Below are 22,583 nucleotides of genomic sequence, written 5' to 3'. Positions count from 1 at the left end.
TTTCTGTGATACAGTGGGATATGTAGCAAGAGTAGAAGGAATCTCTATGCAGCCTGCATTAAATCCAGATGCAAGATATTCTGATTATGTGTTCTTAAATCGCTGGGCAGCGCGGAATCATGATATACAACGTGGTGATGTAGTATGTGTTACATCTCCCAAAATACCAAACCAAACACTTATCAAAAGAGTTGTGGGCCTTTCTGGAGATATTGTAGACAGACGTGGATATAAAACCAGTGCTTTTCAAGTATGCATAATTATATTTAGATATCAAATATATAGCAATATTAATAATGAAGTAATACTTTATATACATTGTTATTTATTTTTTAATAAAATAAAAACTTTTAATATATAGGTGCCAGAAGGACATTGTTGGTTGGAAGGAGATCACACAGGACATTCTTTAGATTCTAATAGTTTTGGACCAATCTCTCTTGGTCTAGTGACAGCAAAAGCAACATATATAGTTTGGCCACCAAGCAGGTGGCAGCCATTGCATTCTACGAAGTTAAATCATGAGGGCTGTTAGTTTTGTAAAAAGATTCCAGTGGGACTTGCCTGGTACTGTATGTAGACATGGATTGACAATAGGAGATGTTGATAATGATGGTGATAATGAATTGGTTGTGGGTACTGCTGAAGGAGAGCTTTATATTTTCAAAGTAACTACCATTTATATTTTATTTTCTAAATAAATAGTAATATCGCTTAAAACTATATTCCAGAGTTATTCTAGAGCTAATATTTATTTTTATATAATAGGGATCAGAACTATGGCAAAAGATCACAGGTCTTGGTCTCATAACCAGTGTAGCAATTGGTGATATTTTTAATTATGGACGTAATGCTCTTGTAGTGATCTGCGGTGATGGATGGACACACATATTTTATAGTCCTAGGTCTGTCAATCCTAATAACCCAAATATGTCCATAGGTCAACATATCGGCAAAGACTCATGTGATCAAGACAACTTTAAAGGAAGTTCTGGTAAAACCAAATTTCAAGATATGGAAAGATATAATTTGTAAGAAGTAAAAATCTTTTATATTAAATCACATATATATTGTAGATGTTGGAGTAGGAATTAACACATTAAACTCTCAGAACTCTGAACAAATCGACAATATGAATGAAATTAATGAACTGTCTGGGAAAATGGAATGTGTACATATACAAAGAATTCCGACCAACACAAAGATAGTATTGATAGCTGATGTCGACAAAGATGGCGCTAATGAGATGATTCTTGGTCTAACGGATCGTGTTGTTAGATCTTACAGATGGTCAAGTAATGCTGATTTAGGAACAGGGAAATTGATAGGCTTGAATAAATGGGAGTGCACCAATCAAATAGGGACAGTTACACTGCAAGTATGGCAAATTGACATGCACAATGTGTATATTGTAAATCACAATATCGATAATAATATAGATGAAGTATACATGACATAAAATGTGAAATTTAAAAATGTTGATACAAAAATTTTTGTCTAGCATACTGGTGATGGTACACCAACTTTGTTGGTCGCGCAACCTGGTGGTACATTTATGCGAATTAAATGCAATCCTGATGATTGCCATATAGAGAATGGTTCCTGTGAAATGAACAGCGAGGTAGCGGCCAACTGCGTAGATTATCAGACGTTGGGGATATCTAGAATGCGCAATCAAAATATCTCAACAGAGATCATTGGTGATTTAGAGCCGGGACCAGTACCGTTTATCTCGACTTTTGAGCCTAAAATCGCTAATTACGAGCCTAAAGATAACTTGCCGAAGCAAGGTTTCGTAGATGATAGTCAGCTAGGTATGAAAACCTTCAAACCCGTGTCGCGACACGAGTTTCGAAGGAACTATTCGCAACCCGAGATCAGAAAGAACAGCTCGAATACGGCAGGTGAATTTAGTAGAGAATTTAGAGCGGACAGTCAGGGAACGATCAGATTTTACAGCACTGCTGACACGTCCGGCGTTGATCAAGTGGATGGTAATTTCGTCGGTGGAAATGTTATTCTGGGCGGTTTCGAAAATAAAAAGACGAAAGATTCAGTGTTGCCGACTTTCAAGGATTTCTCTTGCAATAATGGCAATATTACTGGCAATGTTAACAATAGTAATAATAGCAATAATAATGACAATACCGCTAATGTGAAACAATGTGACAAGGAAGGCAACGATATGAACTATATAATCGCTGGCGAGAGCGTTCCGAGAGGAAAGCCGTACGCGTTAGCAACGCTTGATGGGACCATCATGTTAGTGCAGGATGAAATCATCTTGTGGTAAGCGATCGCACTACATCGCAATATTTGAATGTTGTGTCAGTTGAAAAACTTAATTCGATTTTCAAAATGATTTTGACTTAAAAATATACAGTTTAGTATATGGATATATAATTCGAGAAATATCAGATTTTCTTTCTGTTGCAGGGCTATGCAAGTGGATCATCAGATATTTGCCTTGTGCCGATTGGACGTCACGGGCAACAACGCGGATGAGATAATCGCCTGCGCCTGGGATGGTCAGACTTATATTCTGGACCAACAACGGCACAGCGTGCGCTTCCAATTCGAGGAACCGGTCAGAGCTTTCTGTACGGGAAATTACAACGTTAATTCCGGAACATCCAGTCCCTGCTTAGTGTATAATACCTTCAACAACAAGGTTCCTTACATGTACACTATACATATGAATCAACTAATGTTGCTCAATGAGCGAAAGTGACAATTGCATATTCATTTTTCCAGATCTTTCTTTACTACGATATCACTTTGCCAAGTATGACAGTCAGTCCTTTGAACCCTATGGAGAATCTCGAGTCGGACAAAGTGCAACTTTTAGAGAAATTGTTAGGCAAGTGCAGTGTTGGCGAGAGACAACAGAAAATGCAACAATTAACCGAATGGTTATTATATGGCGACTATTAGTGTATAAAAAAGACAAATGTTATATACATAGAAAATTTCATATATAGATATATAATTGAATAAGTATCCCAATGTGTATATATGTATATCGCGTACGTATACCAAGTTATTGTCCTTTAAATCTCTGTTATACCGAATAAAGAGAAATCGACGTGAAGTATTTGGATATGTCGTATCGCGTATCGCGAATCAGTATTATCTCCGCTGAGGAAACATTTGGTCGCGAACGCAAAGCGATCGCGCGTCTCTCTGATTTTTTGTTTCTCGTCAACGCAGGTTTCCCTAGGTCATGTCTTAAGGAACACTTCGACACCGTTACTGTCGTCGTCGTCGTTGACGTTGTCACGTTATCGCGAAGGATATACGACCGACGAAAATTCGCGCAAAATTTTTGGCAAACAGGCACCCGGTGATATCGGTTATGAAATTAAATTTAGCAACGGAGTGCAGCGGCGAAGGCGCCTATTTAAAGATTTCCGTCTATTTGCGGAAACTTTGCGTGTCGCATCGCTTTATCTGTCTGCCGTAAATCAGACTGACACCATGCTGAATATCGGCCGAACATATAGCGTTGCATGGCATGTCATCATTGTCAGTGGGTATGCAGATTTCGTCGGGTACTTTTCCAAATTCCTACGAGCCCGCCCCGTCAAACCTGTGCATGATTAGATCGTGGGTGCGTAAACGGCACCTTTCCGAAATCACATCGCGCGCCGTTACGGACGACTGTTTCGATGTAAATGCCAAACTGGCGTGTCGGACGAACAAGGCAGGAAGTAATCGAAACACGTAAGTGCGACAATCGATATCCGCGAGACTTCTCCCGATGACCCGCGGTCATCGTTTCTGAATTTACCACTTCATTGGTACGATCGCGTGCGCGCGCGCGCGCGCGCGAGATCGATCTTCCGAAGCGTATCGTGGTTTTACACGAATTTTTGAAAAGCGCAACTCAATTACGGCGATCCCTCGAATCCAGACCAACGAGTCTAGAATGACGATCAACTGCACGGATTCATTTTTTGCGGGCTATGAGCTGAAGGAGCTGAGCTTCGGATGGACCGATTACACTCTTTTTGGCGGTCTACTGGGCGTCAGCGTGCTCATCGGCGTCTATTTCGGTTTCTTTAGCACGAAGCAGGACAACACCACCGAGTACCTGCTCGGCGGCAAGACCATGTCCTTCGTGCCGATCAGCATGAGCTTAATAGCAAGGTGATATCGCATTTCGTGCTTCATTTTTACGGTGACACCGTAATCTTTATTGTCCAAGAGTAACGGAATTAATTCTTGAATTAATTCACGAAGAAATGATTTAACATTTGATTGGAACAAGCATTTAAGCCTTGATATACCACTTTGGTGTTGATTAGATTAAAGACCGATTCGATTAGATGGGCAAATAGATTGATCCGATTAAATGATTAATATTTATTCTGCTTGAGCAAAATGAAGTAAATATTCTTTTCACTCTCTTTATGAAAGAGCTCTTAATCTCTAAAGATTGCCATGGATGAAATTTCATGCGAATATATTTTGTTCTGATCTTATTAAATGTTATTTTATCCGCTACAAACAATAGCTTCTCTACTTTTCATCTATATCCAATAATGATAAAACATTTAACTAATAATCCAATAATAATAAAACATTAAACTAATATATCAAATAATAATAAAACATTTAACTAATAATGATAAAACATTTAATATTGCATTTGTTTGACTTTCCAATTTTTAAAATAACAAATATACTGTGTGGGGTGAAATTTTTCTCACCCATGATAGCATTCACGTGATTTTCTTCGATGATGGCTTTTAAGGGTTAAGAAAGAATAAAAATCTTAAGGAAGGAATAAAAAGTTGCTCGAATAAATAACTCGAAGATTAACCTTGAATCAATATATCCAATGGATATATTGATGTGATATAAAAAATGCGAGTTAAATGAGAAAGTCTCATTTATAACGTGAACTAAATCCGTTTCAGCCACATATCGGGGGTGTCGTTGCTCGGGGTGCCCTCCGAGGTGTATCAGTACGGGACGCAATACGCGGCGTGCGTTTTTACGTCTTTCCTAACATGCTCCATGATCGTATGGATATACCTGCCAGTATTCTACAAGCTGCAACTCACCAGCACCTTCGAATACTTGGAGATGCGGTTCGCTAGGCCGGTGCGGCAATTGGCATCGTTTCTTTACACCCTCTCGCTGGTCGTTTACGTGCCGTTGATCATCTACGTGCCGGCGTTGGCATTCTCGCAGGCGACCGGTATGAATCTGCACTTCGTCGCGCCGGTGATATGCATGGTGTGCATTTTTTACACGACAATAGTAAGTAAAAAGATGTCCTAATTGTCTTGATTTTTCTTTTCACGAAACTAAAAACTGAATGACAAAAAAGTCCGCAAATATATCATCAACCCCTTAGCTGTTAATGACGGAAATATCCGCGGAAAAAAAGTGGCTCAAATTGTAGATGAAAATTGCGAAATTCAAAATGGCGGATCTAATATACCGAAAATAAAAAAAAGTCGTTTGACTCAGTTTTAACCTCAGATTTGAATTTAATGACCCCAAAACATGAAAATCTAGTGTCTTGTTCCAATTGTTTCATTATAAGTATTTTTTTGATTTTTTTTCTAGAATATGCAGATATTTTTGTCATCAACAGTTTAGGCCACTTTTCTTTCCACGGATATTTTCATCATTAACAGTTTGGTCCACCTTTCTTTCTGCGTGTACTTTCATCATTAGCTAAAGGGCTAAGCACGCAGCGGCAGCGTTTGTACGCTCAATTGCGCTATGTTAAGACGTCAAGCTGATAAAGTGATCGTCTGCTGGCATTCGCACGTGCTGCATATTGAAAGAGAGATTTACTGAGTCGTAGAGATCGTATAATCGTATGCAGATCAACTTCGAAAGCCGAGAGGTCGTCGAAACGAAGTAGTCACGTTATCGTGCGGTGTCATTATCAGATGTCGCGATATATTTAAATAAAAACACATCGGTATTTCTCGGTGTTTCGTAGAAATAGGGGAGATCACGAGGTAGCCGCTTGGCCGATTCTCATCCGTCTATCGAAGTGAACAAAGGGTCATGACTTTTTCACCGCTGGCTCACCGTCGATAATACAGGAGATCGAAGATACGTACTTTCGAGCTTGAACAAGTTTTTCGATCCGCGAGGTTTGACTTCTCGTTTCGGAGAACATCGCGTCGCAATTTTTGTACGATCATGTGTACATGGGACAACTACCGTGACGGCTATCGAATAAAAAAGCGTTTTGTTTAGACTGGAATTATTTCGCGAACGTGACTGTGGCCTTATCAGTTTCACATCCCGCCGGTTATATTTACGATATGCAGCATCGCGCGGTACGTGCACTGACACCACAATAACCCGCTGCATTGCCGCGTCACTTCAACAATAAGAAGGTACACGAAAACAATGATGAGATTCGCCGTTATTTTCCCGGAACTTGCGTTTTGTTTGGACAATAGTACGCCGGGTAGAGCATGTTGTGGAAAATGAAGACAGGTATGCAGGGTGCGCTTCCACCATAGTTCGAGATAACTTTCTCCAATATCACTTCAGAGATTGCAAAGGGGAAATGCGTTGTATCCTACTTGATAGTTCGACGCATAATAACGATATTAATGTTTAGTTAATGAAATTTTAATCGACGATGATTTTCCAAAAAATACACGTGCTGGCGATGAATAATTAGTTGTGGAGGTTTACGAAGCGTAAAAGTCACTGCTGCTCGGCATTTGTGTGATAAAATTAATATATAGAATGGGACATTTTAATTGAGACACCTTAAGATACAAGGTGTCCGGGATCTTTTGGAAACGAAAAATTGTGAAGATTAATCAGATCAAACTGAGAAGAAAAGTCAAATACCATTTTGCAAAAATTGCAATAATTATTAAGTTATCAATGATTGAAAATTATATGTAGAAGCTTTTTTAACTGATAACTTGAAAATTTGCGTACTTATTTGCAAAATGATACTTGACTTTTCTTTTCAGTTTGATCTGATTAATCTTCAAAATTTTTCGCTTCCAAAAAATCCCGGATATATAAAAATATAAAAATAAAGCAAATTGGAAATGTTTCAAAGAGAAGGTCATTGGAACGAAGGTCATTGGAAATTAAATGATGGAAGACAGAATTTATTATTATCCAGATCATTTTCAAATCATTATTATTATCATTATCAAATCAATTTATTATTATTATTATTATTATTGTCAAGATTATTTTCAAATCACCATTATCATCATCATTATCAAATCAAGATATTTTTCAATTTATTTGTAATAATAGGAAAATTTATTACAATAATAGGTAGATAGGACGAAAAAAAGCAGTTTCTTGGCCTATCCGTTCACTAGACTTAACATATGCAAATCTTTTTCCAAAATATTTCTTTTCATTTTGGTTTATTTTTTAAATATTTAAACATCTCAATTTAAATACCCTATTTTGTATAACAACTGGATATACGCATGCACATATACACAGAGATAACAAATATAATAGATTGACAAATAATAATATTAATATATGTGTATATATATATATATATATGCGCGCAGCTAAAAGATGGTAGATTTAGAATAGATAATGAGTTTCGTATTGTGAGGCGACACGACCCCGTCTCGACACAATCGCGCGTGTATCTTCCTCCTCCTATGCCTCTCCCCTCAGATTTACGTTTCGCCGAGTCCGATCATAACGTGCCGTTTGATTCAATGTACGTTGCGCCGTGAGTGACACTGATACCTTCATTGTGCGCGAATAATCTCTCTTTGGAAATTTATAGGGAGGTCTGAAGGCTGTCGTATGGGCGGATACGGTTCAGATGACGGTGACTGTTGGAAGTCTCATTGCCGTTTTGATCCTGGGGACCATCGCCGTGGGCGGCGTCGGCGAGACGTGGAGAATCGCCCAGGAGGGCAGTAGAATCGTATTCTGGAAGTAAGCGCGGTTGCACTCCTTACGTCACCGTTTATAACGCGGCTTAAGCTAAAGAAATTCGGTCGTTCGTTGCGTCACATAAAACACGAGGGCAATCGGCTCATTGAAAGTAACGATGAATTCCATATTGCGTAATAACTCAATTTCTATTTCTATTCAGTTTCATGATCTCTATTCAGTTCATTCGTTCTCAGTTATATCGATTGACTTTCAACACAGCCAAATGTTCAAACGTGTGTCTTCGGTGGCGGTAACAGGGATGTTATTTCTCGTTAATAAATTTTCGTCTGGTCCTCATTCGATTACATGTGTGATATTTTTTTTTTCTATATAACAACAGCATGAATCCGAGTCCCTTCGTTAGAAATTCATTTTGGGGTATGTCGGTGGGACTGACGATGACATGGCTGGCATCTTTAGGTATCAGTCAAGTCTCTATGCAAAGGTTTTTGGCGGTACCAAATATCAAGGAAGCCCAAAAGTAAGTGCACGTTATATGTTTAAACAAAGAGCCATTTTTTATACACGTAACCTTCGCAGATCAATATGGTTCCTGGCTGTCGGTCTAGTGGTCGTAAAACTAATGTCCGTTTTCACCGGCCTCATAATGTACGCTAGGTATCACAAATGCGATCCCATAGCCGCGCACGTAAGTCTCTTTCGATAGCCATGATATGTGTATGTGTGTGTGGAAATATTTATGATATTTTTTCGCTTCTCTTCCTCTTTTTTTCTTTTTCTTTCTCTCTTTCTCTTACTTTCTCTCTTATTTCCTAGAATATAATAAATTTGCTGTCCATTTAAATAAATGGATATATATATATATGTATCCATATATATGTCCATATCCATATCCATATATATGTGTGTATATATATATATATATGTAACACATACAAGAAAAAGTTGCCATCTTTGCATATAGCGATATTACCAAACTTGCACTTGGTAATTTTATTTTCAACAACTTTGTGTTACGCTGCGTTGAGCTTGTAACGAGAAGGGCTATAAACGTAGGTATTTAAAAAAATATATTGCCATTTTTAAAAATGAAGTTGATCTCAATTTGAGCTTGACGCTTCCATTCAAGGTCAAGATCTTTTTATCTCAAAATGTGTCCTTTTCGATACGAATATATATATATATATATATATATATATATATGTTCCTATCAGTCCGAGGTGGAGCATAGAGCCCTCTAGGAAATTTCACCATTTATCTCTACTTTTGGTAAGGAGTTTTATCTGATTCCATGACTTTCCGGCCTGTTCTGCTTTATGCAGCACAGTTCTTCTTCACATGTTTGGTGGTTTCCACACCCCTGCGTCTGCTGCCCTGCGGGTTCCATTCGAGCGCCTGTTTGGTTATGTTATCGCCGTCTCTTCTAAGCATATAATCTATTCACCGCCATCTCCTACGCTTGACTTCTTTCGTTATTTCTTTTTAATCACTCCTCTTTAGAAGCTCTTCATTTGTTACATAGTCTGACCACTTTGATACCATACAACTTCGTAGAAAAAAATGAATTTCGATATCTCGTATGGTTTCCAAGAAATTCAAGTATGTTGATTAAAATGGGACTATGTATACATCCATTAGCCTTTTTATTTCTCTTGCTCCCAATATTTCTCTTTCCGCTTGTATTCTAAGAGATTCCACCGTGGGATAGAATAAAATATTTATTTATCCTTTTCCCACACTTCCAACCATCCCTCCCTATTTTTCTTTTAACGATCCCTACATATCGTAGAAAGAGTGAATCATAAGCGTAATTAAAATGAGATTAAGAAGTCGGGTAATTGAGGATTAAACGAAATCCGAGCGTCTCGCGAAAACGGGGGTGTGGTGTTGAGAAGGGTGGCGAGGACTCCTGTAAAGGAATTAATTTGCTTCCAGGTTGTAGCAAGAAGCGACAAGATATTGCCGTATTACGTGCTAGACGTAGCCGCGAACGTTCCGGGACTTCCTGGCCTCTTTCTCGCCGGCCTGGTGAGCGCTGGTCTCTCGACGATGAGCGCCGGGTTGAACACAGTCACCGGCACGATTTACGAGGATTTCATCGATCCCTGGATGCCAGAGAGCAATGACAAAGAGACCAAAGCCGCCAACATTATGAAGGTACAAAGGCAACCACGCGCGGAATATATTACGGTCCGAAACCGCAGAGAAAACAAAGGTTTCACTCTCGGTGGAAACCTTTTCCTCGTCGCTCATCGCTCGTAATACGATATTGTTAAGATTTGTCGAACGAATTAAAACGTAGAGCAAAACAAAGTAAAACGGCTCGGTTCATATGAATGGTTATTTGTTATCTTGGGGCTAGATCACTGGCGGATTCTAAAGGGGGGTTTTGGAGTTAAACTTCCCCCCCTTCCAAATTAAAAGAAATCAGTCTTACTAGATCCGTTTAAAAAATTTAGGTAACATGATACAGGCCGATTAACACAGGCGCCCGTGAATCAAATTCTTATGTCTAGGATTCACTGCATCCAAACTGTCCGATTTCTGATATACAATATCCGCTGTTGTTTGCTGAGAGCCTATTGATGATTATAAAAAACCTCAAAACTACAGCATTATTGTATTTACAATTTTATTAAACCCCCTCTTCCCCCCCCATCATCGACATCAGGATCCGCTAGTGGGCTAAATATTGTTGAAAACCCATGTTGGAAAAAAAGGAAATTTCTATTCAGACATTTTCAGCTTATCTTAACCGTGTTCGAACCTCAGATAACGAGGTAATTAATATTGTCGTAAGAGAACTGTCATATTTGGCTTTACCGAGTTGTCAGCGGTTCTCCGACCAATCTTTGTTCTTGTCAGATAGTTATTTATAGCCATACAATTCTACGGAACGAGACGTTTTTTCCGTGTAATTATCGACGGAAACTTCATCTCAGACTTCGTAGACCCGAAGTGTCAGACGGTTCCAATGTTCCAGAACGGTTTATCTCGTTTTCCAGGTGACGGTGGTTATTTTAGGCTTCCTATGCGTCGGTATGGTGTTTCTCGTGGACCGCTTGGGTGATATCTTCCAGTTGTCTCTGACCGTGACCGGTATCACTGCCGGCACTATGCTCGGCCTATTCTCGTTGGGGATGTTGGTGCCTTGGGCGACGACCAAGGGCGCGGTAAGCGGCGGCTTGGTCTCCATGATAATGATGATGTGGATCATTGTCGGCGCGCAATGGCACATGGTCAATCATCATTTCTCTTATCCGTCGCTTCCCACCACGACCGAAGGTTGCCTGCATGCGCCCGCAAGTCTGTTCAACCAAACGATGACGACGATTATCACTACCAGTACCACCACACAGAATCCAGTGCAGATCGAACCTGCGGATGAGCCCTTCTTCATATACAGGATATCCTTCATGTATTACACGCTGTTGGGGGCTTTGATTGTAATGGTGATTGGCACAATAGTCAGCTTCATCTGCGGCGCGCCTGACTTGGGTGACATCGACCGAGATCATTTCCCGCCATTTGTCACCAGGTATCGGCTAGGATTTTATTCGGAATGTATTAAGATACTTTTCCCATTTAACTCTTTTCTCAAGGTCTGAAGAAACGAACGTTTACAAAATGTTTTAGAAAAATCGTAAAGTTCGTTTAAAATGTACACTTGATATCTAGTTGCTTCACCGAGTTCAACACAACTCTGAATATTCAAATTCGATCAGTCGAGTCACTTCTCCGTTTATAACTCATATATGTGTCATTGTCTCATTTGCAGATTTATGCCAACGAAAAAATACATGGAAGTGTCATTGCATACAATACCGACTGCGCTAGTAACCAATCCCGAGAAGGAAGAATTGAAATCTTAAAGGAAGAATACCTCATCGCCTGTCTCATCTGTCTCCCCGTCCGCGAGCGTTACGAGATTTTATTACGGCGAAAGGGTGTAACGCGTACCCGATCTGCTTTATCAAATCGCTCGGTCACGTGTCCAATGATCTCCATAACGATATTACATATTATATATAATCGAATTACGCTAATGGTTTAAATGTTCCATTGTACAGCGAATTTACATGCGAAGACTGTATCATTTCGCGGGTTAGTCTGCGATTTGTTGAAACGTATCGGGCTCGACACGAAGGCGCTCATAGATTCTTGTAAACCGCCCGAGAAGGGAAGCGACAATCAATAAATTCCCAATCAATCCACTCAAACAATCGATAAATCTCTCATAAACTATCGAGATTAACGGGCGAGCGGGCACGAGCATTTGCCGAGAAAGAGAGAGGGAGGGAAGGAGAGGGAGGGAGGGAGGGAGGGAGAGAGAGAGAGAGAGAGAGAGAGAGAGAGAGAGAGAGAGAGAGAGAGAGAGAGAGAGAGAGAGAGAGAGAGAGAGAGAGAGAGAGAGAGAGAGAGAGAGAGAGAGAGAGAGAGAGAGAGAGAGAACTGTAACTGGCTTGTCCGGAGTTGAAAGCACCCATTAGGACGTCGATGAGGGTGTCAAATTGACTAGATTATATATCTCGCCCCACGCATCTCAATACAAACAAGTCCCCCCGTCCCCACCCTTCGCTGCCCCCACCCCTTGGCCCGAACATCTGGAGGAACGATGCCTATCGGATTAAGGCCGAATGTAAATGCCGCGCGTGAGTTTTTTGTCGAGTCATTCGTCGAGTCTCTCTTGGAAATCCGCGACGGGTCGCGCCGGAGTCGCGTCATCGCGGCCGACTCGTGACAAATTTCGAGGGTCTCATCGAGGGCTGGCTTGGTTCCTCGTAGCCGCGTGAGAGTCCCCTGATGATCGTTGGTCCGATCAATCGGACGAGGCTACCTTCTCGACGACGAGGCGGACGCGGGAACCTCTTATCAGCATATGAGATGCGATCGCTGAGTCTCTCAGGCGGAGGAAACCCCGGATCGTCCGCGGGAACACTCCACATCCGGCGGAGCAACGGCGCTTCTTCTTGGGGCTCTGCGGCCTCGAGAGAAGCAGCGACTACATTCCATCGTGGATCGTTTTATTTTATTGGACTGAAAGGTGTCAAATATAGGTGGCGAGGGAGAGACAGAAAGAGAGAGAGAGAGAGAGAGAGGGGGAGAGAGAGAGAGAGAGAGAGAGAGGGAGGGAGGGAGGGATTCTCCTCATCTACTTACATACCGATACGCGACCTCGAGGAAGCCGTCCGCCTTCTCTCTCCTGTTCTCTTCTTCCTCTCTCCCGCGCCCTCCTCGCCTTTCATTGTCCGGTCTGATTTCAGCGTATGGATAAAACCCCGAAAAGAGGGCTCGGCTTGCTTTGTGACCGGATGACAGATTTCTGACAGATTCTGTCTGATTTGGTGTCGAGTGACAGACCTGAGAGGCCCGATCGTGCTGTACCTCCTCCTCGTGGTTGACATTGTACCGTATCTTCTTACAACGGGGCGTCTCTCAAAAGAGAGACGTTTGACTATACGCTTCGCGATCCCTTCCGTGCGATTCCCTTCACGTCAATTATCACATACTTGCAATCAAGCTCAAGGGAGAGAGAATTGTGCCGCTTGTATCGAAGGAGGACGATACTTCAAGTCGGCGTCTGGAGCTTCGAAAAGTCGCGCAAGGATTAACGCGTTGATAAAGTTATTAAAGCGATAAGAAGGAGAGTTCGACGAGAGTGCGCGGAATAGGTGAGGGATAAAATTTAAGCTTCTACTCGCAATAATGTACGGTTCCTATCAGGTTCCCCTCCCGTTCGCTGCTACGGAACGACTGTATACGTGCGAAAGCGCATAAAAGGCCGACTCAGAATCGGCGCACGCAGTGTGGGATACGGCTTATTTCGGCGACAATGGCCGGGGCTAGGCGCGAGCATAAAGGCGCATAATGCACCCCGCTAACGTGAAAATTATTCTGTCAAACATTCGGGCGTCGGATTACGGCGGCGGCGACCTCGTGTCCTTCTGTGACACGCTTTTTCAGAAAAGGCGCACCAATTGGCAGCCTCCGGCAGATGCCGAAAGGATTTCTCGGTCAACGAGATGCGAATCCGCGCGAACGTTATTATTAGACGACCGCTAGAATGCCGTCACCTTAGCGTTTGCACTTCGAACGATCAACTCGACGATCGACGAGTACATCTTTCCGCGGGGATAATCGTCATCATTAAGACTCGAAGACGAGGACGAGTTGAGACGCGCGGCGTAACACGTTGGCTGCACGGCTCGAATTCAGAAGCGAAATTCCCTGGGCTGGACATGAGTTTGGAAAAATTTACTTTCCTCGAGGAGCAACGAAGGTCTTAACAATGTGTACGTTAAATAACATTCAGAGATATTCATGGAGTTCTCATTTTAAACGAGTCGGACATGTGTGACATGGATCGGTGACATATCAGCAGTCAACATGTCAGAGAAAATCATCGGACACGGGAAACGAATTTCAGACATGTCGTTTCGATCGCTGTTACCGTTTGTGCCACTGTAAAAAAAAGAAAAAAAAAAACTATCGCGTAACAAAAAGCATAATAGATTTTGGAGCAGACAAGATAGGACGAGACAAGACGAAACGCGATGTTATAAAATAGCCCCCGCTCGCAGACGCGCGTGAATATATTGTGACATTTCTTCTCCGAGTGACATTCAATTTTCGGGCTGGTAGCAGAGCGTTGCCTTTGCCCCCTCCCCTCCCCCCTCCCCCCTCTTCGCCCCTTTCAACCGCACGCACTGTACGCACCGTAGAATGGAGAATACGATACACACACCCGAGCATCCCCAACCTACTCCGCCCGCCTTTCACAATGTCGATGCATCTCACTAGACGCAGACAGGATACTCTCATGGCAAATACAAACAAACAACAATTGATCCCCGTTCCGACTCATGGTAGAGAGAGAGAGAGAAAGAGGGAGAGAGAAAAAGATAGAGAGATCGGCAGACGGCCAGAAGGAATAGAGTGATGCAGGACTGTCGGTCGACATTTCTCCGCGACCTTTGAACCTTTGAGTTCGAGTTTGCGTCGAAAAGCGAATCTTTTGTGAATCTCGAGACTCGCCGTGAAATCCGATCGTTCCACTTTCCTCGAATGTAAAATGTAACGCATTCACCAGGACGGATTAACGTAACAATCGTGAAATATAGGATTCGACGAAACTTTAATCAAGCGAGCTATTCGCAATCGAGAAGTCGTATGCATTGATTGTTTAATTATAGTCGAGAAAGAGGGGAAGAGAAAGAGAAAAAGGGGGGAGAGAGAGAGAGAGAGAGAGAGAGAGAGAGAGAGAGAGAGAGAGAGAGAGAGAGAGAGAGAGAGAGAGAGAGAGAGAGAGAGAGAGAGAAGAGAACGAGCGTCCTTTTCGCTCGGGGAAATTTTAAAAGCCACAATGGCCCGTCTGCATATTAGTCTGCAGGTTAATTTTTCAATATATTCTTGTTTGCGAATAAGATTATAACAATCGCGATATTTTTCCTTAATGGTTGCACATTTCTCACATTTCTTCTTTCTCGAATAAAAACATGTTCAGGGCCGGGAAGAAGAATCGACTATTCCTTCTTGAGAGAGTGCATTGTATCCGACAAGCCAAGTAGCGGTTTGCGTATATGGAAACACATCCAAACACGTATTTGGAAAAAGAAGCGAAATATATGCGGTTCCAGGCCCGGAGTAAATCGCACAAAGAGAACACACAATCCGTACGACCGGCATATCCGAGATATCTGTCGTGCAGATAGTGAAATATTAATTTTCAGAGCATCATTAAACATTAATCCCGCGCTTACCGATGTATCATGTAATTTCTGCCTTTATTTGCTCGCGATATCTCGTCTTTCTAGTTAAAATATGACTTCGAATCTCTCACGGAGTCTCAGGCAAATTTCATTTATTTCTTATAATTCAATGCCGCGATTGTTTCCTATTTTGATACATTTCTTTGTAGACGTCGTGCATCAAACATATATGATATATAATGCGAGTACATGTTATATTAGAAGTTTGCAAAGATTCATAAGATCACAAATAGATGGCTCTAACAGCGACTTGGTAATTGTTTTCCTTTAAATTGCTTTGCAGTTTTGAAATGTTGGCGATATTTGATCAGAATCGATGGTTGGCAATTTATATCATAATAGTTCCGAACAAAACGTTACGTTTAATGCGATAGAAACTAAAGTTTATCTTCGCGACTGCATGCTTTGCCATTTTAACGAATATGAAATTGCTGCAGTAACAAAATAAGTGAAAAAAAAGTTTTGGAAATGGTAATTACGATGTCAACGACAAGCCATATTTTGATTATCCGGATGAGACGAAAAGCAACAAATTGGAAGTACTGCCTGCTGAAAACTCGACTTAAACATTTAAAAAATTTGTAGAACATTTTGAAATTGATGAATCAACAGATCGCGCCATTTGAAAGCAACGAAAAAGATCCAGAAAGAGGGATGATGACTTCGCCATGAACTATGAATGCGATCATGACCTGCAAGTGTGATTGCAAATCGGCTTATGATTTGTCTTTCATCGCATGCCAGGTACAAAAAAGAGAGGGAGTAGAGAATAATACGGATGATGAAAAGTGGATCTATTTTGACAACTCTAAAATGTCCTGGATTGATTCCAGTCATATTCACAACAGAACGTAACATTCATGATCATAAGATTCTTCTATATACTCAGTAAAGGAGTGCTTTGCTACGAACTATTATCAGCGGAGCAAACAGTCACAGGAGATCATTGCAGTCAACAATTATTGACATTTGAACTAATCCATGAAAAAAAAGCTCTCAAGTAGCCGCGAATCGAGTTATCGATACAATCATCCTACTTCACGATAACGTCAAATCGCATATTGCTTAAATTAATATTGATTAAAGAGACGTTGTTTGAGTTAGATTGAAAAGTCCTGCCGCACCTAACGTACTTACTAAATATCACCTTGTCTGGTTTTCATTTATTCAGATCGATGCAGGATGATCTATCTAATACATGATGAAATACCCAAATGATGAGTAAGTACGAAAATGAGCGGATAAATGGATTGTCTCAAAAGATGAGTCATTTTATCGACACGAGGATCAAACTATTAGACAATCCTTTACAATTGTTTACTTAAATGTCACCATTAAATATCTACCCTAGTTCCAAAAATTAAAAGTTTCTGTTGAAACAAGATTCGCTTGAAATTAAATAAGTTGCCAGGTTTCGTGACGCCCGAAAGATGGCAAAAATTATTCATAGTAACAACTAATATTTTGATAAAGATATTATATGTCATCTCATTGTTATTGATAAATAAAAATAGTTGTAATGTCGTACTTTTACGAGCATCTACTATTAACCATGGAGTAAAGATTTGCAATTTTATCATATCACAGCCGTGCGCCGCGCGTAATTTATTAATATTTCACCGTCTTTACTTTTTTATTTGCCTGCGTTGTTCGTCCTCCATCGCGCGAATTAGCGCGGAGCAACGTAATATTTAGGCGAGATGAAATGCGAGCTCGTTCATTTCCGGTTCAATGTATCGTGTACAAACGCACATAGTATCGTGTCGACATAGCGTAAGAGGAAAGGGGAGCACTTATATTTCAGCGGTGAAGTAGATCGTACAAAGAAAGTTGGGATATACGTTGCCTGGCTCCGTCGCGCAGAAAGGGTCACGTTTATTCTCATGTAACGCATCCGTACAGGTTGCTTCAGGCACAATGTACTTTTCCATATGGAGACACCGGAAGATAAGTTCGAAGAGCAATGTCTCTTTCAGGTTGTGAGTTATTTTCGAGTTTCGCACAAGCGACAAACAATTACGCTCTCTCGGTGTAAACAGACATCAGGAAATCTGGCAACTTATCTAATTTCAAGCGAATCCTGTTTCGACAGAAACTTTTAATTTTGGGGCCTTAGGTAGATACTTAATGTTGACAATTATTAAATAAACAATTGAAGAGGGTTATTTATCTAATTTGATCAATTTTTTTTTCAAAAAGGTACATTCTGAACTCTGGCAAGAGTTCGCACGGAGAAAAGTTATGCAATGCTTGGAACATCCTGTATATGTGTTGTTATGGGAGGCAGACGTTGTCGCAAATACATGATATATGGTTCCTCTTCAAGATACTTCTTCACAATGGCGAGTATCTTGACAAGAATACGAGAAGGAACGGTTTAGCGGGAGAAGAGTCAATATCCTACATTATTGAAAAATAGGACGAACGCTTAACTTATTGCGCAACTTTTGTAAAACTTATAGGGGAAATTTTAAAAGACGACCTCGCGCGATTCTTCTTTATATATATTGTTGCGTCAAAAGAACACCAACAAATATTACAAATATGCATATAAATGGAAAAGATAAAAAAATGCATACAATCCCTGTATTATGGATTCAAAATAGAGAAAATAATATTGCCAAAGGGGTAAGGCTCGATCGATATATTTTTATAATTCACTCCCTAATGTTAGAATTTCGCTTCATACACGAGGGTCATTAAGACACTTGAATAAGTGACATAAGTCCAACGATTTTGCCGCAATTCGTTATTTATTTATATATGTATCTGTTACTATGTGAGCCGTAGATGTCAATAGCGGATGGCTAAATCAAGCGTTCGCGAGATTACGTATTTGCAGAACTTCCGTCAAACACAGCAGTGCGCACACATTGAAAAGCGGACACAGGGCGAGAAAGGGAGAAAGAGAGAGAGAGAGAGGGGGGGGGGAGAGAGAGAGAGAGAGAGAGAGAGGGGAAGGGGAAAAGAGAGTGAGAGCTGGGGGAGAGCGGCCGTGGGTAGAGAGAGAGAGGGGAAGAGGAGAGAGCGAAAGGAAAGGGAGAGAGAGAGAGAAGAGAGAGAGAGGGGGGGAGGGGGAGAGAGAGGGAGAGAGAGAGGGGTAGAGAGAGGGGGGGCAGAGAGAGAGAGAGAGAGAGAGAGAGAGAGGGGAGAGAGAGAGAGGGAGAGAGAGAGAGAGAGAGAGAGAGAGAGAGAGAGAGAGAGAGAGAGAGAGAGAGAGAGAGAGAGAGAGAGAGAGAGAGAGAGAGAGAGAGAGAGAGAGAGAGAGAACGGAACAAAAACACGTAAAGTCTCTGGACTCGGCGCGGGCTTTCGACCTGACCTCGCTTTGCCACCAATTAGCATCTCCCTTAATGACGATCGCCGAGCGTGCATGCGCGCTCGCGCGATACTTACACGCCGATACGTACGCGCATGTGACGTTCATATATGTATATAACACGTATATATGTGCGTGTATACACATACACGTAGAGTGTTCTGTATATACATGATGACACACGTATACAGGCACAGAATACGCGCGTGACCGCGACCCGAGAAAGAGAGAGAGAGAGGGAGAGAGAGAGAGAGAGGGGGGGAGAGAGAGAGAGAGAGAGGAAGAGAGAGAGAGAGAGAGAGACAGCGGTATGATCCATAAAAAAGCCTTTCGCCCCACCAATCGCGGTTTTACCCCACCGTCGCGCAATCTCGCCCTACCAGACGCACCTACGAGCGCGGTGTGCACCCCACATTTCGCCCCACTCGCGCGTCACGTCTCCCCGCTACTTGCTGCTTTCACGGGAGATCTTTATTTTTATCGTCGACCGATTAACGGTCGTGGAGAGAGCGTTCTCCACGCCTCCTCCGAGTCTGTTCGACCAATCGCTGCGCAAACTGCCGGCCATTTTGGTCCATGCGGATGCTGCGAGCGCATGCACCGTCCTTGTCTGCCTCTCGTGGTGCGCCTCACTGCGCACTGAGGAGAGGGTGTTGCTTCGTGACGGTGGGTATGCGTACACACAAGGGTTCTGTATGTGTGTGTGTGTGTGTGTGTGTGTGTATGTGTGTGTGTATGTATGCGCCGCGCGCGTGCGACATGCTTGCTCATCGAGGCAGAGTACTTCCATTAGAGAACGAGAGATGCTCGAAGAAGCCGCGCTCGTTGGATTCTTCATCTACGCGCAACAAGCGCGTCGTCATTTCTCTGCGGTCCTCGAGGAACCGCGGAAGAAGATCGGTGAGCGAAATTGTCCTCGAGTTCGTAAGTGTTTGCAGCTATGAGAACGCGATTGAGAGAACAAAGGTGACGTGGAAGCGCCCACCATCCGATTGAGGCTTCAGTCGAATCCTGGTTTTACCGAGAGTAACAGTAGCGAGATACCATCTCCTCTTCCTTTCCTTCTTGTCGCAACTCAAAGAGCGATCAATATGCGAATAACTTTCAGAAACGCGAATCGCGAGCCGACGTAGATAATTATAACGATCGGCATTAAATCTTCAAAATAACGACGACGAGATAGAGTAGGAGGAGGAGGAGGAGGAGGAAGAAGAGAATCGAGGTAGAGAGAACATGAGGGCAAGTTGAGAGCTCGTACGTTGACTCGCCCTTCGGCCTCCATCGGAGCTCTTCTTTTTCCCCATACGTCGAGCACGTTCCTCCGCTCACATACGAGCGCGCGCGCGCGGGGATACACGTGTGTTTCATCGAGATAGAATCTAGCCGTGAAGAGGGTGAGGACGGGGATATGAGGGAGGGATGAGGAGGGTAAGATGGCGAGAATAGGAAAGAGAGAGAGAGGGAGGGAGGGCGAGGGAAAGAGGGGAGACTGCGCAGTCCTATGTGTCTCCCTCTTGCACGCGTGTACGCGTATGTATCATCGAGACAGAGCTTATTTATAATGATAGCAAGGCTAAGACGGGAAGATAGGGGCGCAGAAAGAGAGAAAGAAGATACAGCGCGCGCGCGCGCGCGCGCGCGAGAGAGAGAGAGAGAGAGAGAGAAAGAGCAGACTCTCTCGCGGACCTCTCGCTATTTCTCTGCTCCCTCCCGCTGTCTACCTACCAACCCACTCGCGTTCGCGGTATACTTGGTGAACGAGGCGGTGGTAGTGGGATGCCTTTCAGGGGAGGTGGTAACAGGGAGTGCATCGAAGGCAGGACGACGATCCAGGAACTTGGCGTGTGCGCGAGTACTCGCGCGAACACACCCCCTCCGGAAACAGCCGCGTGTACGCGTGTTCGGTAGCGAGTTTCTTCCGTGAGTGTGTGTGTGTGTGTGTGTACGGGTGGTAACCCCCACCGGTCCTCGAACGCACATGCACAAACGTCCTTGTCGCACTTCGAAGAGAGCGAGATAGAAGATGTCGTCGGTAGCGGGGAACGCGCGTCGAGGGCAGGACGAATCCAGGACCACACATGTACGCGCGTCTTCTCTCACACTATGTCGGCGAGAGTCACTCGCACGTGTGCATGTGTATGCGTGTGTGTGTGTGTGTCCCAGAAGCGAGTCGAATCTTGTCAATGTGCCATAGCGCATTCACTCTCGAAGCCACACATACACGCGATATCGCAAGTAGCCTGTTTCCCCCCATGCACAACGTTACATCTTCGGGGGGTCTCCCCGCTCGTCGATTCTGCGGTACCCACCTATCTGCCTCCTTCCCTCTCTCTCTCTCTCTCTGACTGGCCGCGCCACTGTGTATTCCCTCGTTGTTACAGACACACAGGCAGATGCGCGACGGCAGGGTTCCCGGAGCAGAACAGAGCATGTGCAGGTTACAGGGAGAGACGCAGGCCAGTTTGGAGGCTCGTCGACGACAGCAGTGGGGGTCGCGAGGAAAGGGAAAAGTGGTGGAGGTGGTGGAGGAGACGGGAAGGGAAGCGAGGGTAGAGGAGGATTCAGGACGCGGAGGATCAACGCCACCGAACGGCGGTACCACGAAGCAACGACGATCGTCGCCATCGCTGCCGCCACCGCCACCGCCGCCGCCGCCGCCGCTGCCGCCGCCGCCACCGCCGCCGCCGCCGCCGCCGCCGCTGCCGCCGCCGCCACAGGAGTTGAGAGAGAGAGCACCCATCCGCCGAGGTATCGCTCGCTCGCGCGCGTGAGACGGACGCGAAGTGAGTAGTAGAGCTACGACGACGGCGACGGCGTTTTGCTCCACGTTCAACGGCGTGGTGGCACCTCCAGAAGAAGAGCTTTCGCCCTCCCGCCGCCTCTCACCCCCTGTCGCGCGTCGTTGTTCCTTTGGAACGGGTTAGCCCCGAGGGAGGATAGTCACATCGACGTGCGGACACCTCGCGGATCCCGCTGCATCGGGTTCCTTTATCAACAGGCACGAGGGTGCTTTAGCCGACGTCGTGTCCTTCTTGCTCACGTAATTGTCGCATCATCCGCGACCAGCAGCAAGTATATCGCGGATGCGTTCGCGGAGTACGTAGTAGTCCCGACACCTCCGGTGTGACTCGCTTGCGGGAAATTCTCGGAATGATTCGCGAGTGACGCTGACGGGAGACCAGATAAGAGCAGAATAAGAGACAAGGAAGGAGGGGGAGTCGAGAAGAGGACCTTCCAGAAACAGCCACGTGAATACCGACGGCGTAGAAGTGACGTCCAAGGGATACCGTCCGTGGACAGCACGCAACACGCGAGACATACGACGAGGGTACGCCGGAAAAAGGTAAGCGGAGGAGGTTTCTCTATAACACAGTGCGGTGTAAACACGCTCAGAGGAATGATTGGCTACCCGCGGCGAGGGGGATAAGGACTCTCAGTTCTGTAATTTTTCCTCCTTTTTTACTGAGGCTGTACAAAATGGGACAACGGTGCTGACACGATTGTCGATTTATGGACTCCAGGTAGCTAGCTAGCGGATTACGAGGAGATGTTATCGAACATGATGGCCTTCATTCTCTGTGTGTTTTTACACTTTGTTCCTTGTTCTAATTGTT

The 22,583-nt window shown here is 43.6% G+C and overlaps 3 protein-coding genes across 3 annotated transcripts in view; all 3 read left to right on the top strand.

The window, feature by feature from the left end:
- Positions 1–367: 367 nt before the first annotated feature.
- On the top strand, positions 368–3,091 carry LOC105187808 (KICSTOR complex protein ITFG2). The gene is made up of 6 exons (XM_011148849.3): positions 368–668; positions 769–994; positions 1,077–1,378; positions 1,502–2,289; positions 2,437–2,671; positions 2,755–3,091. The coding sequence occupies exons 1-6, from the start codon at positions 522–524 to the stop codon at positions 2,932–2,934; spliced, it is 1,878 nt and encodes a 625-aa protein (XP_011147151.1). The 5' UTR covers positions 368–521; the 3' UTR covers positions 2,935–3,091.
- A 451-nt stretch (positions 3,092–3,542) lies between these two features.
- LOC105187806 (sodium-coupled monocarboxylate transporter 1) lies at positions 3,543–12,093 on the top strand. Its single transcript, XM_011148843.2, has 9 exons — positions 3,543–3,723; positions 3,914–4,149; positions 4,923–5,268; positions 7,766–7,920; positions 8,261–8,401; positions 8,461–8,569; positions 9,817–10,038; positions 10,887–11,419; positions 11,660–12,093. The coding sequence occupies exons 2-9, from the start codon at positions 3,929–3,931 to the stop codon at positions 11,751–11,753; spliced, it is 1,821 nt and encodes a 606-aa protein (XP_011147145.1). The 5' UTR covers positions 3,543–3,723; positions 3,914–3,928; the 3' UTR covers positions 11,754–12,093.
- A 9,634-nt stretch (positions 12,094–21,727) lies between these two features.
- Positions 21,728–22,583, top strand: part of LOC105187812 (orthodenticle 1) — a 65,659-nt gene continuing 64,803 nt past the window's right edge. Inside the window, exon 1 of the mRNA XM_019843461.2 lies at positions 21,728–22,312. The gene's annotated coding sequence lies outside the window, so the exon portion shown is untranslated. The remainder of the gene's footprint in view (positions 22,313–22,583) is intronic.

Source organism: Harpegnathos saltator, unplaced genomic scaffold (assembly GCF_003227715.2).
Source record: "Harpegnathos saltator strain DR-91 unplaced genomic scaffold, Hsal_v8.6 scaffold280, whole genome shotgun sequence".
In the NCBI taxonomy this organism is placed as follows: Eukaryota; Metazoa; Arthropoda; class Insecta; order Hymenoptera; family Formicidae; genus Harpegnathos; species Harpegnathos saltator.
Note: the sequence above shows the minus strand (reverse complement) of the source record. Positions and strands in the feature narration are given on the sequence as shown.